Consider the following 19,183-nt stretch of genomic DNA (forward strand, 5'->3'; position numbering starts at 1 on the left):
CAGAAAAATATGTTCGAAATGAACGAAGCAAGCAGTGACACCTCTCTGTCACTGCTCCTACGATTGACATTGTATTTGTTAAATTGAAGTTAAAATTCTTGGTTTAGATAAGATAAGGGTCTTTAATGGTGCCAGTATTTTATTTGACAAGTGCATTAATTCATTTACGCGGTCAAAATATGATAATGGTTTTAAATGACCAAACGAAAACATGAGTTAGAATAGATCTTCTTTGCAAAAAAATAAAAATAAAGTAAAAAAAATAGTCAGTCGAAGTTCGAACAAAGTAACACTACTTTGTCATAAGACCTACTTCATACTCTCTGACAGAGCATGGAACTTGGTTCTTTAATTGTCATTTTGATAGTTTACGGTTATTTTTTTAAAATTTAGAAACATTGAGTTTAACATGAATATCAGGATCTGGTGAATTTAATTGATACATAAATACTGTATGAAATACACCTGGTAATCTTCCAATCGATTTAACATTCAGGAAAAAGTATTGTAAAAAAATATTACAGTGTACTTCTATATATACTTAAGTCTTTTACTGATGCTTTAAAATTTAATAATTATTTGAGTCTGATGACAGCAAGTGTTGTTGTAGGCGGTCAAAACAGCTAGGTCTTAGTGAGAGGGACTTACACAACCTATAAAATTTTCAATGTGTCGTTTCGATTACTAGAACGATATGTACACTGTCACTTTCATCAGACAAATGACAAGTGAAGTGTATGCACACAAAGGTGTAAAATGTGTACGAGTTGTCCACAAAATCGATGTTGATTTCGGCTACGCTGTAAGCGAAAGTACAATAGTTTTTATATAGGTACCGAAATGACTCGATCCAGCTACGCTTTGTTAAATACTTGGTCATAGATGTGCAAGAGTCTTTAAACCCCCTCGTCTCGATTTAGAAGTGCATATTTAGGTGTGCACACGCTTCACTGGTCATTTGTCTGATGAAGGTGACAGTGTACATATCATACTAGTCATCGAAACATCACAAAGAAAATTTTATTGGTTGTGTAAAAAAAGAACTTTTCATAATCCATACTTACCAACCTGAAGAAAATGTTTAGAAAAAGGTCTTAGTGATTTATAAATCCTATTGCCCAATGCTTTTTTTGTCCACTGTCTAATTGAGACTTGACAAAAGGGATTTTTGTGGTATGTATTTTCAGACAAGACCTGATTATATTTTTCGAAAATGTTGGTGAGTCCCACAGGAAAATCATGAATCTATGCCTGTACTTTAACACCTGTGTTCCAATTATCCCTGCTTCAACTCCTTTACTATTGGTATATTGTTAAGTACACATGAGTTTATAAGTGCAGCCTGGCTTGACTATGAGTTTGAATGCACTAGTAATTTAAAAAACAGTTTCTGTGAAATTTAGGTTCCAGTACTAAACCTTAATGTCCATACTGTTATTTTAAAATTTCCATCTGAGGCTGCCTCATGTTTATTTAACATCCAGGCTCTAAATATAACAGGATGTGGTGCTGGTTTACGATAGAATTTTAATTGTACACAATATTTACAGACTCTTTAACTCCGGAACAGATAAATCAATACACTGATAGTTCCATACACATACAATGTATTGGCATGGGGTACTACATTTTGTACATGTATAAACATAGGTCTTTCTCCGGTCACCTTTGACCTATTGTATGATAGAGACGAAGGAAATTACCTTTTACACGACTGAGATGAATAGTTTACAGTTACGTAGTGTTAAAGGTTGATTTATTATTGGGTGTGAGTATCCGTATAGTTATCATCAGGGGTTTTGCCAGGTATTTTGGGAAAGGCCCCAAAGCTGGAATTGGGAAAATATCATCAGCATAAATTTGGCAAAAATTGTGAAATATCATCAGTGTTCCCACTAGTACGAGTTTGGGAAATATCGTAAGTTTGGAAAAAATAAAACCTGGATTGTGATTAACAAACACTTCTCTAGCTGTTTCTTGCAGTAAATTGTATAGCAATAAACAAACACATACATTTTCAGTGTTTTTGTTGATTTAATTTCAAATTTTCATTATTTATATATTTTGAATGCTCCTTCGTGGACGGTAATACTTTGGATGTTGCATATATAACGACTAGAAACTTGTATAAACATGCTTTTTAATGCGATTGGGAAAATGAAAACTGAAATTGGGAAAATACAGAGTCATTTTTCATTTGGGAATGGGTCCCTATACTGGACCCGATAAACACCTGGAAAAAACCCTGATCATAGTCTGTGTGTATGTTTATAATCAAGTAATAAAAGTACCTGACTGTGCATCCAATTAGGGGACCTGAAGTTGATTTATGCAGTTCCATAATCAGAGTGACAAAATCATATTGAATTATGTTAATTTTATAGTCAAATGGTTGACAAATGTTGGTTAACACAGATTTATTGCAAAAGAACTGAAAATTACAGTCCCCAGTATAATGTGCCACTCATTTCATTTGCCACCTCCCTCATCACTGCCGACGGGTTAGCTGTGCAGTGATCACAGGTATATTATTATTTGTTATACGTATGCATGCAGACAGTTGTTGCGATGAACTTTCTGCATACCAGGGTACCTGGGGTTGTCTCGTAACATTAGGAAAACCTGTTGATAGTACGTTTACATGTACTTGAATTTAAAGAAATAGCTTTAGCGATCACTTTCTTAACGGCCAATTGATTTGAAGTTGGAATGTATTCAAAACACACATATTTGCTGACCTAGATATTGTACTTTTTGGTCAGCAAATAATTTGCCCTACTGTTAAATATATGTACAAACCTGTGTAAGAGAAATATGGCTTGCAGATTATGTACAGGCAATAGAGCGTGAAGGTCTTTCTGTATTCTAAGTGGGCCTGATCTGATAATTGATTGATCAAGTTTGATTTACAATAATGAATTAAACCTCAAATGCTATGTTGTTTGATAATGCAATAAATAACTGGTTTATAATAGTTTTCAAGGTGTATAATTTGCATATCAAATAAATTCGTTCAAACAATGTCTGGTAAATTTGTTTACGCCAAGACATGTAATTATGTCATTATTTTGATTTACATCCTGTAACTTAATTTGTTTAGTGTTAGTAATGCACAATCACAAAAAACTTTATAAACACCTTAAGATAATACGTTTTTGGATTGCCTATACAGATATTTCCTATGAAGCATATCAGACGATCCAAGTTACCGTCTTTTGGAACACTTATAGACTTGTATGTAGTGTATAGACCTCATTATGTATTTGTCTGGTGCTCAGCATGTTCACTTTGATACATGTACACAAGTCAACTGAATTCGGGCCAAATGATGGCATTGATTTGTTTCCGCCTTCGTCTCTCTAAAAATTATGGTATACCCGTAGATACGTATAGACAAAACATTTTTACAAAGGTTATTAAATGCAGGGAGTTCAATTCAGAAATTAATAAAATAAGCAAAATAACATCAGGTTACGTAATCACTAAACAGCAGAATTGGTAGTTTAAACCAAACATAAATATTCGTTTACCTAAATATTGATTATAAATTTATATATTATTTCAATACAATATCTGACTCTAAATAGATTACCGTCAGGGTTACATGAAGATCCGACTGATGACATTTTTAATAACACTTAGCCAGAAATTTAACTTCAGATATGGAAATATATTGGTTTTGAAGGTGTTCCATTATACAGATTTCACTGCAGAAACTTGAGAAAGGTAACTTATTACAGGTAAAACTACACATATCGGATCCACATACAATTTCCACAGGTATCAAACAATAATCATGAGGAGCCATGCATTTGAACAAAAAATTTCAGTCATCAATATTTTCTAAGTTAATATGGATTTGACAAGTAACTAGTAAATGGGTCCCTGTTAGCAAATTCAATTTTGAGAAGCTAAAAAAAGCGAGTTTGTAATGAAAGGTGCCAATGGCCCCATATACATCCCCCAACAGAATTGCAGCATAACCGTATTTATAGGAAGAACATTCAACCAGTTTCATTTTATGAAGGATGGCACTTTCATACAAGTATTCAAACAATTTCATCAAGTCACATCATTTAATATGATTAATCTCCTAATAGAGCATTTCGTGAGAATAAAAATATAATTAAGATTTTAATCAACAACATGTCATGTTTTTAACACCATGTTTGCTATTATTTTGGTGATACATGCATTTCATTATCAATAAAAATCAGTACAACACCGTTATAATGGGGATAATCAGGTGTAATATTGATTTAAATTGCCTCTAATTATGAGATTATGTGCCTTTTGAGGCAATATACTTGTACTAAACTAAATGCAGTAGTTAAAAATAACACCATTTAAATTCATCTCAAAAGAGTCCTTTAAATTCTTAAAGAATGAGATGTACAATGTACGTACACAAAGTATGGTAATTGAAATTTTTTAATTGCTTCTCATAAAAATGATAATTACAGAACCACAAATTTATTATACCGGAGCTTTATAAGTGTTCAGAATGCTGTAAAAGGCACATCAGATCTATATAATAAATAATTTGTATGACACTGTGGAACTGCAGTTTCACTACTGTACAGGCAAGGGATGAATAGTGGATGAATTTTAAATGAATTTATGTAGAATTCTTTGAATCTTTATTAGCTGTTTCGTTTTATTTCGAAAATGAGCGGCAGACTTCAATGCAAAACAGTTTATTAAAAATAAAATACTTTAGATTAAAATTCATTTCTGTGACTTAAAAATTATGAAATTGATTTGAAATTTTTCTCAATTCTCCAAGTCCCCCACCTGGAATGATTCTGAATTGGTAATGGTGTTCAACGATTTGATTGAAAACATCTTGAGTATAATTCTAAACTGTCTGATAGATATTGAACTTACACCTGAGATGGTATGACTTTATGACTGTTTGACCGCTGACAATACATGGCCACTTAATTCCATTAGATGTCTCCTACCTAGGGTGAAATTGGTGTCTTATTTAAAAGCCTTGTTACCTTATTTGATAAAAGCAAAAAGTGTTTCATTTGAATCCCTAAGAGTTTATTCTTGACTTCAGATTAAAAAAAGAATGGCATTTGGTTCAAAGTTTACCCAGTTTCTATGTTGCTGAAAATTTTATAAATTCGGTAATTTTTCTTCCAATGAAGACTTTAAAAAATGATATAGAAATACTACACATGTTGGACTAGCCACAATGGGACGGCCCTCAGATATCTATGCATAATTTACAAGCTACATATAAAGTCAAGTCTTGTCAGAGTATTTCAACTACCATACAACAGCCCAAGTGTTCACAAAAAGCTTACATTACATTTCAGTTGAAATTGATAGCAGCAATAAAAACCAGCATTAAAATCTACTGTCATACTTTCCAACTTATTCGCTGAAGACAAGGTGCTCCACTTGCTGTAGTTGTTTTCAGTAGGATGTTTCTCTGAAAATGGAACAGTTATACTAACCATATAAATATAAAATACATATGTATATGCCACCCCCAAGGTTGTATTTTGGATTTCCAATAAACTGGTATGGCCTAGCTCTGCATATATATTTGTACATAGATTACATCATGTGAATCCAATAAGCTGATAATGTTTCATGCTTTTGTAAAATTGGCCCCCTAAAGTTTTGATTGTTTGCATGTGTTTTTTTTGTTGTTGTGTGTGGCGGTTTTATATATTTGAAGTGTCTGGGGTCATATCTTGATGGTGTCCACCGGAAAGTTTTATAAATGGCCCGATCTATAAACCTTTTTTATAGTACTGTCACACTGAAATGTCAGCTTTCACATTGCTACATGTACATGTGAAGTTTAACATACATACCCACCAGTGGAATGTGACGGAGTCTATTTTTAGGAATCATTGGTTCCTTAAGGTCAAGGACAGTGTTAGTTACAGGTCAAGGTGATCACTTTCGAAGGCAGGGTCTAGGAATGTAAAAATTCAATTTACCAGTGTCTGGAATAACCAAACTATCTGGCATGGGTATATGGTTAAATTAACCACATTTATTTGCCCTGGGGAAGGTTTTTTTCTCTGTTTTCATATTTATTAATGGTAAGGTGTGCAAGTTTCATACATTTTCTATTTGGTCAAGTGCAAATGCATTAAAACTTTTTTAGAATTTTGCAGGTCAGCAACAGTAATAAACTCCTTAACTAAGATTTGCCTTGTTAAAGGTGTATTATGTTAAAGATGACACTTTAGACTTGATGTAATAATTTTTATTCTTATCTACCATATTTATTTGGTGATGAACCCCTGCCTGGTAGTTAGCTTAAGCCCAACCATGTCTATTACAAGTCAGTATAGAAATGCCAACATAAGTTTGATTCATTGTTCTGTAATAAGCCCACCCCCTACTTTGACTCAGAGATTATATGACGCCCTCCTGGGCTTTTTGCTGGATAAATGCTGTAATTAATAAGTTCTTGGCATAGAACTGAAGGATTGTCACTTCTGGATAGCTTACTCTGAAACCAGGTGTCCTTTTAGATAAGTCTGACAAATTTTAGTACAAGAAAAAATGATCAGAAATGTGACCTTTCTATTTAAGTGTCATATAACTGCCCTTTTAGACTGCTCATTTGTGTATTTATTTTATATAGTAACGGACAGGTATTGGTAATAAAACTTAAAACACGAACAGAACATATTTTTTTTTATTAAACCAATATGGTGACAGGGGACATCCAGTTCAAAACAAGATAATTTTGATTTCTTGTTTAAAAACCACTACAGGTTGAAATGCTTGGAAAACCATTGAAGTGGAAGTAATAATTTATTTGCATAATTACATCTAAAACATTTTAACAGACTGTTGAATTCAGAATTTCTTAAATCAATTAAGGCTACCCAAACCAAATTCCTTGGCTGGGATACAATGTTAAACGGTCTGTAATAAACTCATTCACCCCTGAAGACACATTTGAACTCTTCCAATTCAAAGGATGGAATAGTTCATTATGAAATTTCAGGGATGAAGTTAAATGGAGGAGGATAGTGTGTAAGTCTGGATGTTCCACGCTCATGGTCGCCTCTTTTTAAGACTCGTGAAGCACACATTGGCACACTGGCCGTCTCAGGATGATAGATCGCTTACACCTTCATCATGTATGCAGTACACTATTGTAAACGTTTTGACACCAGTATTCACTACCGGAATATTTGTACAGGGGTGATAGATTGGGGATCAGGAGGCATTATAGTATAGTTATAACCCTAGTATTATATGCATTCTTATACCGGGATTATATAAATGGCGCCTCGGACGAACCCTTAATACGATTCATGTTTACCAAATAACTTTGATGGGGTAAATATTTTATTGTTGGATTTGATAATTGGCAATTTATACAGCAATATTTAAAAAAATTATAGTATGATTTAAGTATTTCAGTTATCAAGATTCACAATGATTAACTTATAAAATAATTTTATTAAGTTTTACCTGTTATCAGTTAAGAGGAAAGATCTGTGAACCATACATTATGACATTTTTTGCTCCAACCTAAACTCGTTCATTTAAAATGAAATATATGTTTTAACTTCAATACTTGATATGGTAAACCACCAGTCAGATCTAACAAAAGTAAATAAATACTGTTGAACCTGTTCGAATCATAGCTGCTATAATATGTAAAAGTATATATCATAGGCAAAACTTTGTCAGGTTTAACATGTGCAGCTCTCTGTGGCCTTCAATCTTCAACGAGACCAAATATAAGCAAAGCACATCAGAGAAACAGTCCTGTAATTTGTTAGAGTAAATAGGAATGCCTATTTGTTAGGACGGAGCACACCTTGTATCCTGTTAGATATGGAGTATTTGCTCGACACTACTACTACAGTTTGATATATATGTATTGATAGATTTAAGTTCCGAAATGGCCATCTGCCAAATCCGAAATTCCTTGGAACACAAAGAGAAAATGACTTGTGTGATTGATATACACGGAGGAGCACCGGGGTGTAGCCGGGTCAGTCTTGGCGGTAATAACTGATTATAGGTATATATATATACCTTATATAGGCACACGATTATCTCAGCATTGTTGTGTATAATATCCTGAAACGGACATGTCTACCGATATATGTTCAGGTTTCTGCTCAGTTTCTAAATCTAAGAATTACCGTGTAATGAAAGACATCTCAAATAATGTGGAATGTTCTAAGTGTAGTTATTTTTGTAAAGTGAAATTAATTTAATAATTTTTATAAATACTGTGTTAAAAAGTTATTTTAATGTTGTTGTTTTTTTTGCATTATCTTTAAATATATATAGCAAGCAAAGAATAATTCTACTGAAAATACTGTGGTATACCATGGGATTTAGCTGCAATTAAAACAAATACCAGTAAATCTGTATATTTGCTTTATAAATGTGTAGTTATTAAACACACTCTCTATACTTACTGTGTTTGTGTGAGTGTATTGTCAATGGAACAATATTTATATTGGTAATCGTGACACTTGAAAGTCGGCTTCAAGTAACAGATCTCGAGTGATCTGCTTTGAATCAATCTCTCGGGTGACTAAGATTGTTGGAGTGCTGTTTTGTTAATATTGATTCAAAGCTATTCATAATGTTATTTGAAGCAGACTTCCAAGCATCACAATGACCAATATAAAACTGGCATCATATATAACCCAACAACATGTTGGTTACTTACATTTGTATTAGAACTATTACTATGTTTACATTTTCATTGTACTGCCCTTAGATAAATCTACCAACCAAAAATGTTGTTATAAGCCAATAACAGCAAGAGCTATATTGCATGTAAATATTTCCACTTGAAACTACTTGGGTCTATAGCTCTCCGTCAGAATAATTGGGGACCAATCATGGTATCAATTTCAAATTATGACAAATTGCTAGACGGTTTCCGACTGACTTTGTTGCCTGACGGAACTGGTAATCCTAGAAAACGCAACTTTGTTTCCACAAAAGTAGGTGTTTTACTATTTGGAAAAACAGTTTGTTGAAATGTTAATGATGACCAAAATGCCCCACCCAGAAAGATACTATAGAATTTAAAGGGGGTTTTGAAAATAATTGTATACGGAAATGCATCTCATTAACATTTATGATGGTATACAAGCAACAAGCTACATTCAGATGTAATCTCCAGCATGCACTACTGCACAGATATATTGTATATCATGAAAAATGTTAAAAGGAGGCATTTCAGTCATTGATTGAGTACAGTTTCCATTAGGTAGGTTCATGTACATGTAGAGGCATGCTATGTGCATTTTACAATCAACATTTTCCAATTTTAGTGTACAGTGTAATCTAGATTATTTGGCTTCAGTAAAAATGGAAGTCACAAAAGGAATTTATCTCTAAAAGAAACCATTCTAAATTCTGTACGAGGATGAGGAACACTTGTTTAATCTGGTCGAAGTATGTACCCAGTAATGTTTTTTGTAAGACGACTCGCCAAGTTTAGTCTGATCTACTGCAAAGGCTTTATAGAAATTTAAATATGTTAATTAACCTTTAACATTAGAGTACTTTAAGGCGGGAAGATTTGATAACATACCCATATTCACAAAGGTAGTCACAGGTACTGGTTGAGCTCTGACCTAGCTACCTCCACTTGAGATCCGGGCGGCATTTTATTGGCAGGTGTTTGTAATATGATTTATATAAAAAAAAGTTATATAATCATTTAATTAGGGCCATACAATTTTTGAATACGATTGCAAATAGTAATTTAAATTAGCATTGACTTCTTGGAAGGGAAACGGGGACCAGTATATAACGATATAGAAGTCTGTTTACATTCCTTAGATTGTCAGTGTTGCCTGTGATTACCCAAGACGCCCATAATCAATAGAAATACAGGTGAATTATAAAGTATTGTAGATAGATAAGTCTGGGCAGTCTCCTATCCTAATTCAATGCTATACTTCATAACAGGAAACATCAAGGATTGCTTCTTGTGGCTTAACATTTATGAAGTATTTCTTTTTATTTTAGGTTCAAATGGGATTTTATTCCTTCAGCATCTTTTGGGAGGGATGCCAGGGTTGGGGTGCCCCACGTTCACCCCCCTTACATAATATAATATAACCTCATGAAGGAGGCCTCTTTCCCTTTGTTCTCTCTTTCTTTTTCATTTCCTCTCTCAAACTCTAAATCATTCATAACAATAATATTTATGAAGTATTTCACTGTTACAGCCTTTTGAGTTTCTGCTGATGTACACATATGTTTGAGCTGTAATCTGATTTGTCTATTCACATGTATTTGTAGAATGTTTTTGTACCTGGTTGTAAATAACTGACATTGTCGCTGGGCTGTAAAACAATGCAAAAAGCAAAATGCTCATTACTATGAACAGTTCAGTGTTTTGTAGAGATAATCACTCTTTGTGAGTGTTGTGTATATCACTATTGTCTTGGAATTCATATACTTCCTTGATACATGTATTACATTAGTAAAACAGAGTGATTTACTTAAAACTAGTTTTTACTCTCTTATTTGACTGGTTATTTTACAATTTTATAGGAAGAAAATTAAATGTTTATGTAGAAGGAAGCCCCCAGCTATATTGTGGCTCGGCCTTAGTTTTTATTGGAAAATCAGAGTTGATGCAAGCTGTTTGTGTGGTGTTTGTATCATGTATGACTGGTAAATTATTCATCCATGGGGGTGATCATATTATATTTACCGCATGTTCATCTTTTACTGTATAGTTGTCAGGTAAAACAAAATCGATCCAGTTTGTGGGAGTGAAAACTGGTAGTATGCAAACCCACCTGCTATTGTATTTGGCTAATTAATCTTATAAACTTGTACATGACTTCTATTTAATTGTCATGTGGAGAAATCTGCTGAATTCAAAAGTCAAGAAGGAAGGAGGAAAAAATAAGCATCTGCCTTCAAAATAGGGATACATGCATTGCAAGCATGAAAAAGGAAACTTTAGTACTGATTGGTGATTTTATTTTGAAGCATGCAAGTAAGGAAATGCTTTATTTTTCACCTTAAATTACCAGTTTTGCATATGAGTATCTCTTGGAATGATGGCATGTTAATTGTGTACTGAAATCAGGTCTCATGTGTCACGATACAGAGTTGTAGCCCTTTGTTTTGCAAAGTTCTATGCAATGAAATCTGGTCATGTGTCTCACAATATACACCAAAGATAATAGTCTTTTATACGTTTTTGATGAGGACGTTTGTCTGGAGATGGGGGACTCAGGAAAGCCTTGTTTTCTATGTAATGGTGATGGAAACTGAAAATATTTGTATGTTTAAAATGCAAAATGTAATAGTTTGCATATTCAAATATCAAGGCAAAAATATGAAATGAAATAAAGGCAAAAATATGAATTGAAATAAATTTTACCTTATATCCAATAGTAAAATGTTTATACACATTTGTCATTGTAGGCTGAAGGAGGCCAATGTCCAACATGAAGAAATCAACACCAAGGGGAGGTCACTCTAACCTCCCCGTGCCGAAGCCTTCAACCGGCACACCGGGTAACAGTAAGTCGTTACTCAGGGGAAGTAACTTTGCTCACTCTGCAGAGGACATCCCCAGGCGGGTACAATATAGTCTCAGAAACAACACTCCGTCGCCAACGCGCCGGACTGGTTCCCCCGGCAATGAAGGGCGTAGTCGGCTAGCTGTGCCAGTGAGAGACCATAGTGAGTTGTGTTCTTTAGTGATATATATGCATTGTAAACAGGATTAACAGAAATATACATCCATCGGACAGGTGTCTTTGTGACTCGTTCTAGCCATCCGATTTGTTTCCTTTTCTGAAATATATCTTCCAAATACACTGTATACGTAATTGAAAGTGATTTGATTGAACAGGATGACTTGTGTGACATGCACCTTTTCAGAACCAATGCCCAAAGTTCAGGGCCATACACAAAAAAACGGTCAGAGTAATGTTGTCTCAAATCAAACAGCTGTCAGAAGTCAGTATTCCAAGTTACGAGATGAATATTTGTCTTATTCATGAATAATGTAGTAGAAATTAATATACAAACAATATCTGCTCGATCACTCCGTGTTTTATATCAAGTCCTTTGTAACTTAGATGACTTGTAGAAATAAAAAATACATTAAGGTAAATTTGTAGTGTGGAAGAATTATTGATGGCCTATCAGATACACTATTTGTAAAGACCGGCCACTTCCATTGTGTTTTACTGTAATAAGCCCATGCTCATCAATAAGCCCACCCCACAGATTTTACCCATTTAAATACACTTTATTTATGATATACTGCTCATACATACTGTAAGGTGGAGGTTTTCATGTTCTGAGTCTTTATTTATGGTGTTGTCATTTTTGCTTCGGCAATGCTATTGTAATAGCTATTTAATAATGGGCCAATAAATGCAATTTTGCATAGGTTTTTTGTTTTATTTAGTGAATTTAAAAACTTCCATCACATGAAAATTCTGCTTTTAGTACAGAATTCAAATTTCGGAATATGCTCGTCCTTGCAGAGGGGTTCTATTAGACTCCTAAGCGCATGGCCTTATTACAGTGGTAAACAATTCTGAATTTAAACTTCTCTGGATTCTGATTGTTATTAAAGATATTTGTTATCTTATAAAATTCTTTTTTTTTTGCTCAAGAGTTTCATGCTGAAAACCTGTAAACTTTCTTTGCATACATGTATGTGTCTTTATGTATTACAAGCTAGATGATGATCGATGTTCAAGAATTTCAGTATCGAGTCTATGTCAGTGATAATATAAAGGCCCAAGGTCGATATATACATTGTAGGTCTTTTTCAGTGCTACAGCAATATTTCTGTACAAAGATAGTCAGACTATTAGAAACTTACATGTACAGTAGATTTCTCTTAATATCACTTCCCATTTGTCAGAGAAAAACATGATATTAACAGAAACATGACATAAACAGAATACATATTTTCTGATGTTTTTCAGCCCTCAAAACTGGAAGTGAACTTAGTCAAATGCCTAAGTGATGTGGCTCTAATTAGAAGATTGATATTTTGTAACTAACCTTGTTCTTTACCCTAGTTTAAATATAGATATAAGTAAATAAGTATAGAAATAAATATATTATTTGTATTTCATTTCAGTATGCAGTTACATTTCATATAGTTAGTAGCAAAATGACGATCAGTACGATTGTAATTATGATTGTTTACTGCAGTAGTGATGTAGGCATACAAGTGTTTGGCTGGTATTCAGTGCATCAAATTCAATTGTAAACATGAGACTTGGTAAATATTTACCTATATCTTGATATATATACTGTTCTTTCGCTAGTAACATCTTTTTATAGGTTAATTTCCTTAGATATTTGCTGCAAGTGTGTAATCGAAGATAGTACACATGTTANATTGTTTACATAATGCGTCCAGGGTGTGACAGAAGGTCCCCAGGGCATTTATCATGAATCATTACCACCATTTACCTGTATTTTATTTGTGACAGTGGCCAAAATAAAGTGATATTAAGAGAAATCAACATAAAATCAGGTGATAATAAAAGAATTGAATTGCATAGATTATATAGCAGGAAAAACGGTGCATTAAAAAAACATGATAATAACCGAAAAGTGACATTAACAGACGTGATATTAGGTGAAATGTACTGTATTACCTACACAGATAGTTCTTCACTTTCATGAAGGTATGGTTGTTTTCTCTGATATTTAGACTTGATTGGCCAGAAATGCATTCTTATACAATTGATATTGTATATTAGACAATGCAAGCCTATACATATTTTGTTTGAGTTTGACTGAATTTCTTTAAGTGGTTGTAAACGCTAGACTGTTTGTTGGCAATCGGTTGATCGTAATTGTGACATTTTGAATATTTTTGTGAATTATATGCGAGTGTCGTTGTAAGACATTCTGAGAATTGAAACATACTCAATGTCAACTTCAATTGTGATATAAAGGAAGAAAATGTGATATTAGCAGAACAAATATATATTTTTGTGAAAATAAAGTTTTTGTGTTAATCTTTAAATATGTTTAAATAAATGGCTTTTAAGAATTAAAAACCAGAGTTCTGAAAATCCTGATAATTTGTTTTGAGGGATTTTAGTTGAAAATATTTGGTTTTAGACTTATAAGGTCAAATTCTTACTGAAGGAGAAAAAACAAATAAAATAATGAGGAAGCTTAACCATGACAGAAGCCTGTTTCTTCAATTTTCTATTCAGGCTCTTTCACCATATAAACTTTAGTAATACGTGTATTGCTAATATGACACAACTTTTAATCCCCAATTTGTAGGTCCACAATCTGGTGTCCGTTACATCACAGAGGATCTCATCAGGAAGATGGCCAAGGAGGAAAGCCTGGAAATGATCACCACTCTCAACCTCACACTGTCCAAGGAAAACGGCAAGAAAATAAAGGTTTGTTCCTATATGTATATATCTATTTTTGACATCTTCGTCGTCTTCCGGTAATGTGTCGGGTTTCTCCGGAAGCGTGTTGCATTGACATGCACTGCACTTAGGTACCTACACAGCAATGAATGGACATTTTTGTATAATCAATTTTGTTGTTGTTGTTGTTGCTAGATTTTTAAATTGTTGAACCAATACCCAGGTATAACCTTTGAAATTTGTAACGACATAGGCATTGATTCCGAAGTAGATACGTACATATATGAGTAGCGTGTTGTAAAAACTGTATTTACTTAGAGTACAGGTTTTACCAGACTGAGAGCCCTGGTGATATAGTCGGGTCACAAAATTTAAATGCCACTTGTAGTTTTATTGTTCACTGAAATGGAAAGTGGATAATTGAACTGCAAGGAAAGAGGAACTGTGGAACACTTTCATTGAATTCATACAGGAAGACGGATATCAAAATTACAAACTTTTAATAGCTATATAGTACCAGGTAGAACTGCCACTTACAGGTTTAGACAGAGCAGAATTCTTAAAAGGTAGTGTTTGGGTTTTGAAAGTGAATTGTTTTTTTCTGATAATCCATTAGTATTTTAAAATTATTTTAGAATAAAGATAAACCTTTGTTCAATTTATTTATTAGACCAGAAAGTTTTGCATTTGTACGCAAACAAATGTTCTGTATTTAAACTAACAAGACTTTATTTGGCTACGTATTCGCAACAAATAGCCATTAACGTATTGCTGGATTGGAATGGCAAAACAGACTTAGTCTGGAAAGTTTACAATCGGGCTGTAATTTACGTCATATCCCTGCAGTAAATATCCGATTCAAAGGCTGACATTTCACTTGATAGAATGTTATAAATGCTACAATATATATTGAAATGTCATTTAGCGATAGGAGGCTATTTATAACAAATAACTTCACCCAGAAAGTGTCGTTAATTGTTAAAAAGGTATCGTGAACACTAAGATTAAATGTTTAAAGTGTCAGCGCAGGTGATCCTAACGTCGCTAATTGATTCTCACAGGTAACAAATCGGTGAGGTTTGGTAAAAAAGAAATCCCGTTAAGCCACGGAATGTGTATAGAAGATGGATGTTCAAATGTAGGATTGAAATGTAAAATTGAAAGTGGTTTCAAGATAAGCCCTATACCCTATACTATAACTTTACATAGCACACGTACATTGTACATATATATATATCTTAATTGAATTTTAACTGTAAATTGTTTAGTAATTATATGAACTGAACTGATGAAATGGCTGTATTGTTTTCTCGTTTTATATATGACATCTAGTGAATGTAAAGGGTTGTTAAGACTGAAAGATTTAAATAATGATACCAATATTTTTAATTATCATAATTAAGTACATACGAAGTGTTATTATGCTATATGCATTGAATTTAATTCTGAAGAACAACTTAACTTGTGTGTTTTACATGGTTATTGAACAAATATCAGTCTGGTGGTTCGATCTTTAATCTGCTATAAATAATTCAAACTTTTTATTCTGTTACCCTACACTTGTACCGATGCTCAAAGACAACTTTTCTCAGACAGCATCATGTTAGTAATAGCTGAGTTGGATTGCGTTCGATGTATTTTGTTGTCGAACGATATGGCAGCTGAAAACCGGATCACCAGTTTTCTGTAAAACATTAAGGTCTCCTATAGCGTGTGTGTTAGACCTAGTGTGTGTACGACCTCCACGCTTGAGTTACTGACAACATCCTTCCTTTGTTGTAGCTCTCTATCACATGTAGAATCTCCCCGAACTGTACCCATGTACGGCATGTTAAATAATTCATGTCATAGTTATAGAACGGTTATCCAATACTAAAATATCCTGTACTCATGACAGTTGGTGATGCCCTCAGAAATCAATATACAAAAATGTCTAGTTCTAACAGGTTTTCAAAAAATTTGATATAGTGTTTACAACCTCCACTATTACTGGTATTTTTGTCAACAAGCGTCAGTTTTGTTTTTGCTTGCATGATCCCAAATGATACGAAGATATTTTCAAAGGCCATTTATACGTAAAACAGGAGATGATTGTGGTCTACTTTCTATAATCTAATCCACTCTGACCACAGTGAACGAATATTTCTTGTTCAACCTAGAATTATGGATTGTCATAAATAAGAAATATAGACAATATTGGAGTGTCTATCTGGAGTTTAGAAAGTGTCAAACATTAATCAGGGTTTGGCCTCTTGCATTTGTATTTTATATAGGACTCCAAGCTCAAAGATTTCAGAGCAAGGGGTGTCTCAAACCACAATTCAGAGTTTCAAATAGAGTTAGTTACATATCAAAGGTCTAATTCTGGTTTCAGAGAGAGATATATGTCTCAAAGTTCTTTCCATGTTTTCAGAGAGAGAGGGAAATGTTTCAAATCTCTGCTAAGGGTACAGAGACCGAACACAGCCCAACATTCTTTCAAGTAGTGTGATAGGCTTTGCTTTTGCTGACATAAATATTTGTACAAGTGTTTGTCTCAACATTTACTCCTACCCTGTATGTATATATATAGTCACCACATCACAGATAAGACTTACGGCCATTTATTACAGATAATTGGTTTCCCCCCACACACTCCTTATACATGTCGCTTGTTAATTTGGCAGGTAGAGATTTGACTTTTAAGACTTGGACATTTAAACATTTGTTGTTTTCTTGTGAATAGCCTTGTCAATTTCACAATGGTGTATTTAACCTCAGCTTTTGTGTTTTCAACAGGGTCAACTACATTCGGTGTTGCATCAATATGTGTTGAACTTGTGAGTCTGTGGTGTGATTTGCATAAACAAATTATTGACTGTTTATCTAGCTCTCACAGAGCCTGTATACCTATCTATGTTTTCAGGACATCGTTCCGAGCTCCCAGCGATTCTTGAGTGCACTATTAGTTTTTTTTAAGCTTCTTGAACACTATGACAAACATCCTTGGGACAAGTAAGCTAATCTAGGTCTTGTTATAGAGGCAGGAGCCCTAGACCTCAGCCTGGGGTATATTAGTAGCCCGCTGACAAAATTCTTGTTACCTGGTAATCGGTAATACCAGTAGCTTGTTCATTGGTCTAGATCTTACAGATGCTTGACCTGTTCTTGAGATGTCTACACTTACTGAAGATCTCAGCACTTTTAAAGTGTTTCAGAAAAAAAAGCCAAATAAATAATGCAGTGATGTTTATATTAGACTTGTAATAAAAGGTTTGAAGAAAATTTGAGATCCTGATTTTTTTTTGGAAAATCTAGCAAACGAACATGAAGCAATATTTATACAAAACTTATTACCGTTAGTTAATTTATTTAAATAAAAAAAACTGACAACGTTAATCCTGTTTGTATTATGTTGCTTCGTATCTGATATTTAGCTTTAAAAATGATTAAAAATATACTTTAATAAAACAGATATATGGTTAATGGATTTAAATCATCCTTTACATTCTGTTGATATTTCCTTCATTGATATCACACTAATGGCAGAGATTCAATGGCTTAAAATGATTTTATTTCTTATAAAATCTCTTATTCAATTCTTAAGAAATTGTTGTGAAATTCAATATCTGCCTTTAAGGACGTATTGGGACATTATTGGTATTCGCCTTTTTTTTCTACAATGAAACAAGATTTAAATAAAATGCTGGCATTTGTATGATTCAATAACAAACAGAATTTACTGGTCAGTGGAATATACTGTGCATTCATAATCAGGAAATAAATCTTAAGATACCATATATATATATACAAAGGGATTTTGTCTCCTGCAGGTCTCAAATGTATAATTTAATAGACTGTTGAGGAAATATAGTCGGTAGGATATAGGTATAATGTATATTATTTGAGTTGTGGATCAATATACTGTTTACAGTTATTGTTTGTGGCGTGGACACACTTGTAGATATATTTATTTGTACGATCTGAGCTAGTGTATATCTACACAACCTTTAGAAATACACAATTAGAGATTATTTATGTGATAGACCACGGAATACACACAAGACAGATCTTGGGACCCTAGAATATGGACGTTAATGGTTATCAATAGACTGAGTTTGGTATTAAAAAATAACTAGTTGCTCATAAAATTCTGTTTAATCCACCAAGTGAATGTTGAAAAAGAAATGCATCCAAGTCTCTGGATTTTCAAAACAAGAGGTTGATGGAATTGATTCACAAATATTCTACCCGGACATTTTCTCCAAGGAAACTGTTAAAATTACAATAGGTACATTTAAGGCATGCAATAAAAAGCTACCTTTATAAAAGTACCCAATTCATATATCAAAAAAAAAAAGTTTGTCTTGAGGAATTATAAATTCTCTGTAAATACAATTTTATTAATAATTTTGTGCTCTTTACACAAGAATGTTTTTGCTATTTGAATCCAGAACATTTTATAAAAAGAAGTGTCATTTGGCATAAAACATTCTCACTGTAGGTGTTTCTACTTACCATATAGCTGACTATATTTTATACATGGTCGTGAAAAGTGAAAGGGCAATGTTCCCTGCAGGTAGTCAGTTTCATGTACAGGACTGGTGGAAATTTAAATGGACAATGTTGTCGATTTCATATTTACCTGTGGAACGTTAAACCAACAGGTATCTCAATTTCATGATCAATGCGTTTCAATCCAGGTAGACAATTTGCTAGGTTTATAAGACATCTGAAGAGTTTTATAGCCAATTCAGCACATATATATGATTTTTGTGCTGGCTTCCTTACAGTCAAGCATACGAAGTAGACATGTATTAAATACTAAACATGTA

The 19,183-nt window shown here is 33.4% G+C and overlaps 1 protein-coding gene across 14 annotated transcripts in view; it reads left to right on the forward strand.

Annotated features, from left to right (window-relative positions):
* The window catches only part of LOC110467474 (centriolin-like), a 98,014-nt gene that overhangs the window by 176 nt on the left and 78,655 nt on the right, over positions 1 to 19,183 (forward strand). For all 14 annotated transcript variants that reach the window (XM_021524666.1, XM_021524673.1, XM_021524676.1 and 11 more), the window contains exons 2-3: positions 11,419 to 11,679; positions 14,272 to 14,396. In XM_021524666.1, coding sequence (XP_021380341.1) covers positions 11,433 to 11,679; positions 14,272 to 14,396 — 372 coding nt within the window. In that variant the 5' untranslated portion in view covers positions 11,419 to 11,432. The remainder of the gene's footprint in view (positions 1 to 11,418; positions 11,680 to 14,271; positions 14,397 to 19,183) is intronic.

The sequence above is a fragment of the Mizuhopecten yessoensis genome, unplaced genomic scaffold, assembly GCF_002113885.1.
Source record: "Mizuhopecten yessoensis strain PY_sf001 unplaced genomic scaffold, ASM211388v2 scaffold11173, whole genome shotgun sequence".
NCBI classification, from domain to species: domain Eukaryota; kingdom Metazoa; phylum Mollusca; class Bivalvia; order Pectinida; family Pectinidae; genus Mizuhopecten; species Mizuhopecten yessoensis.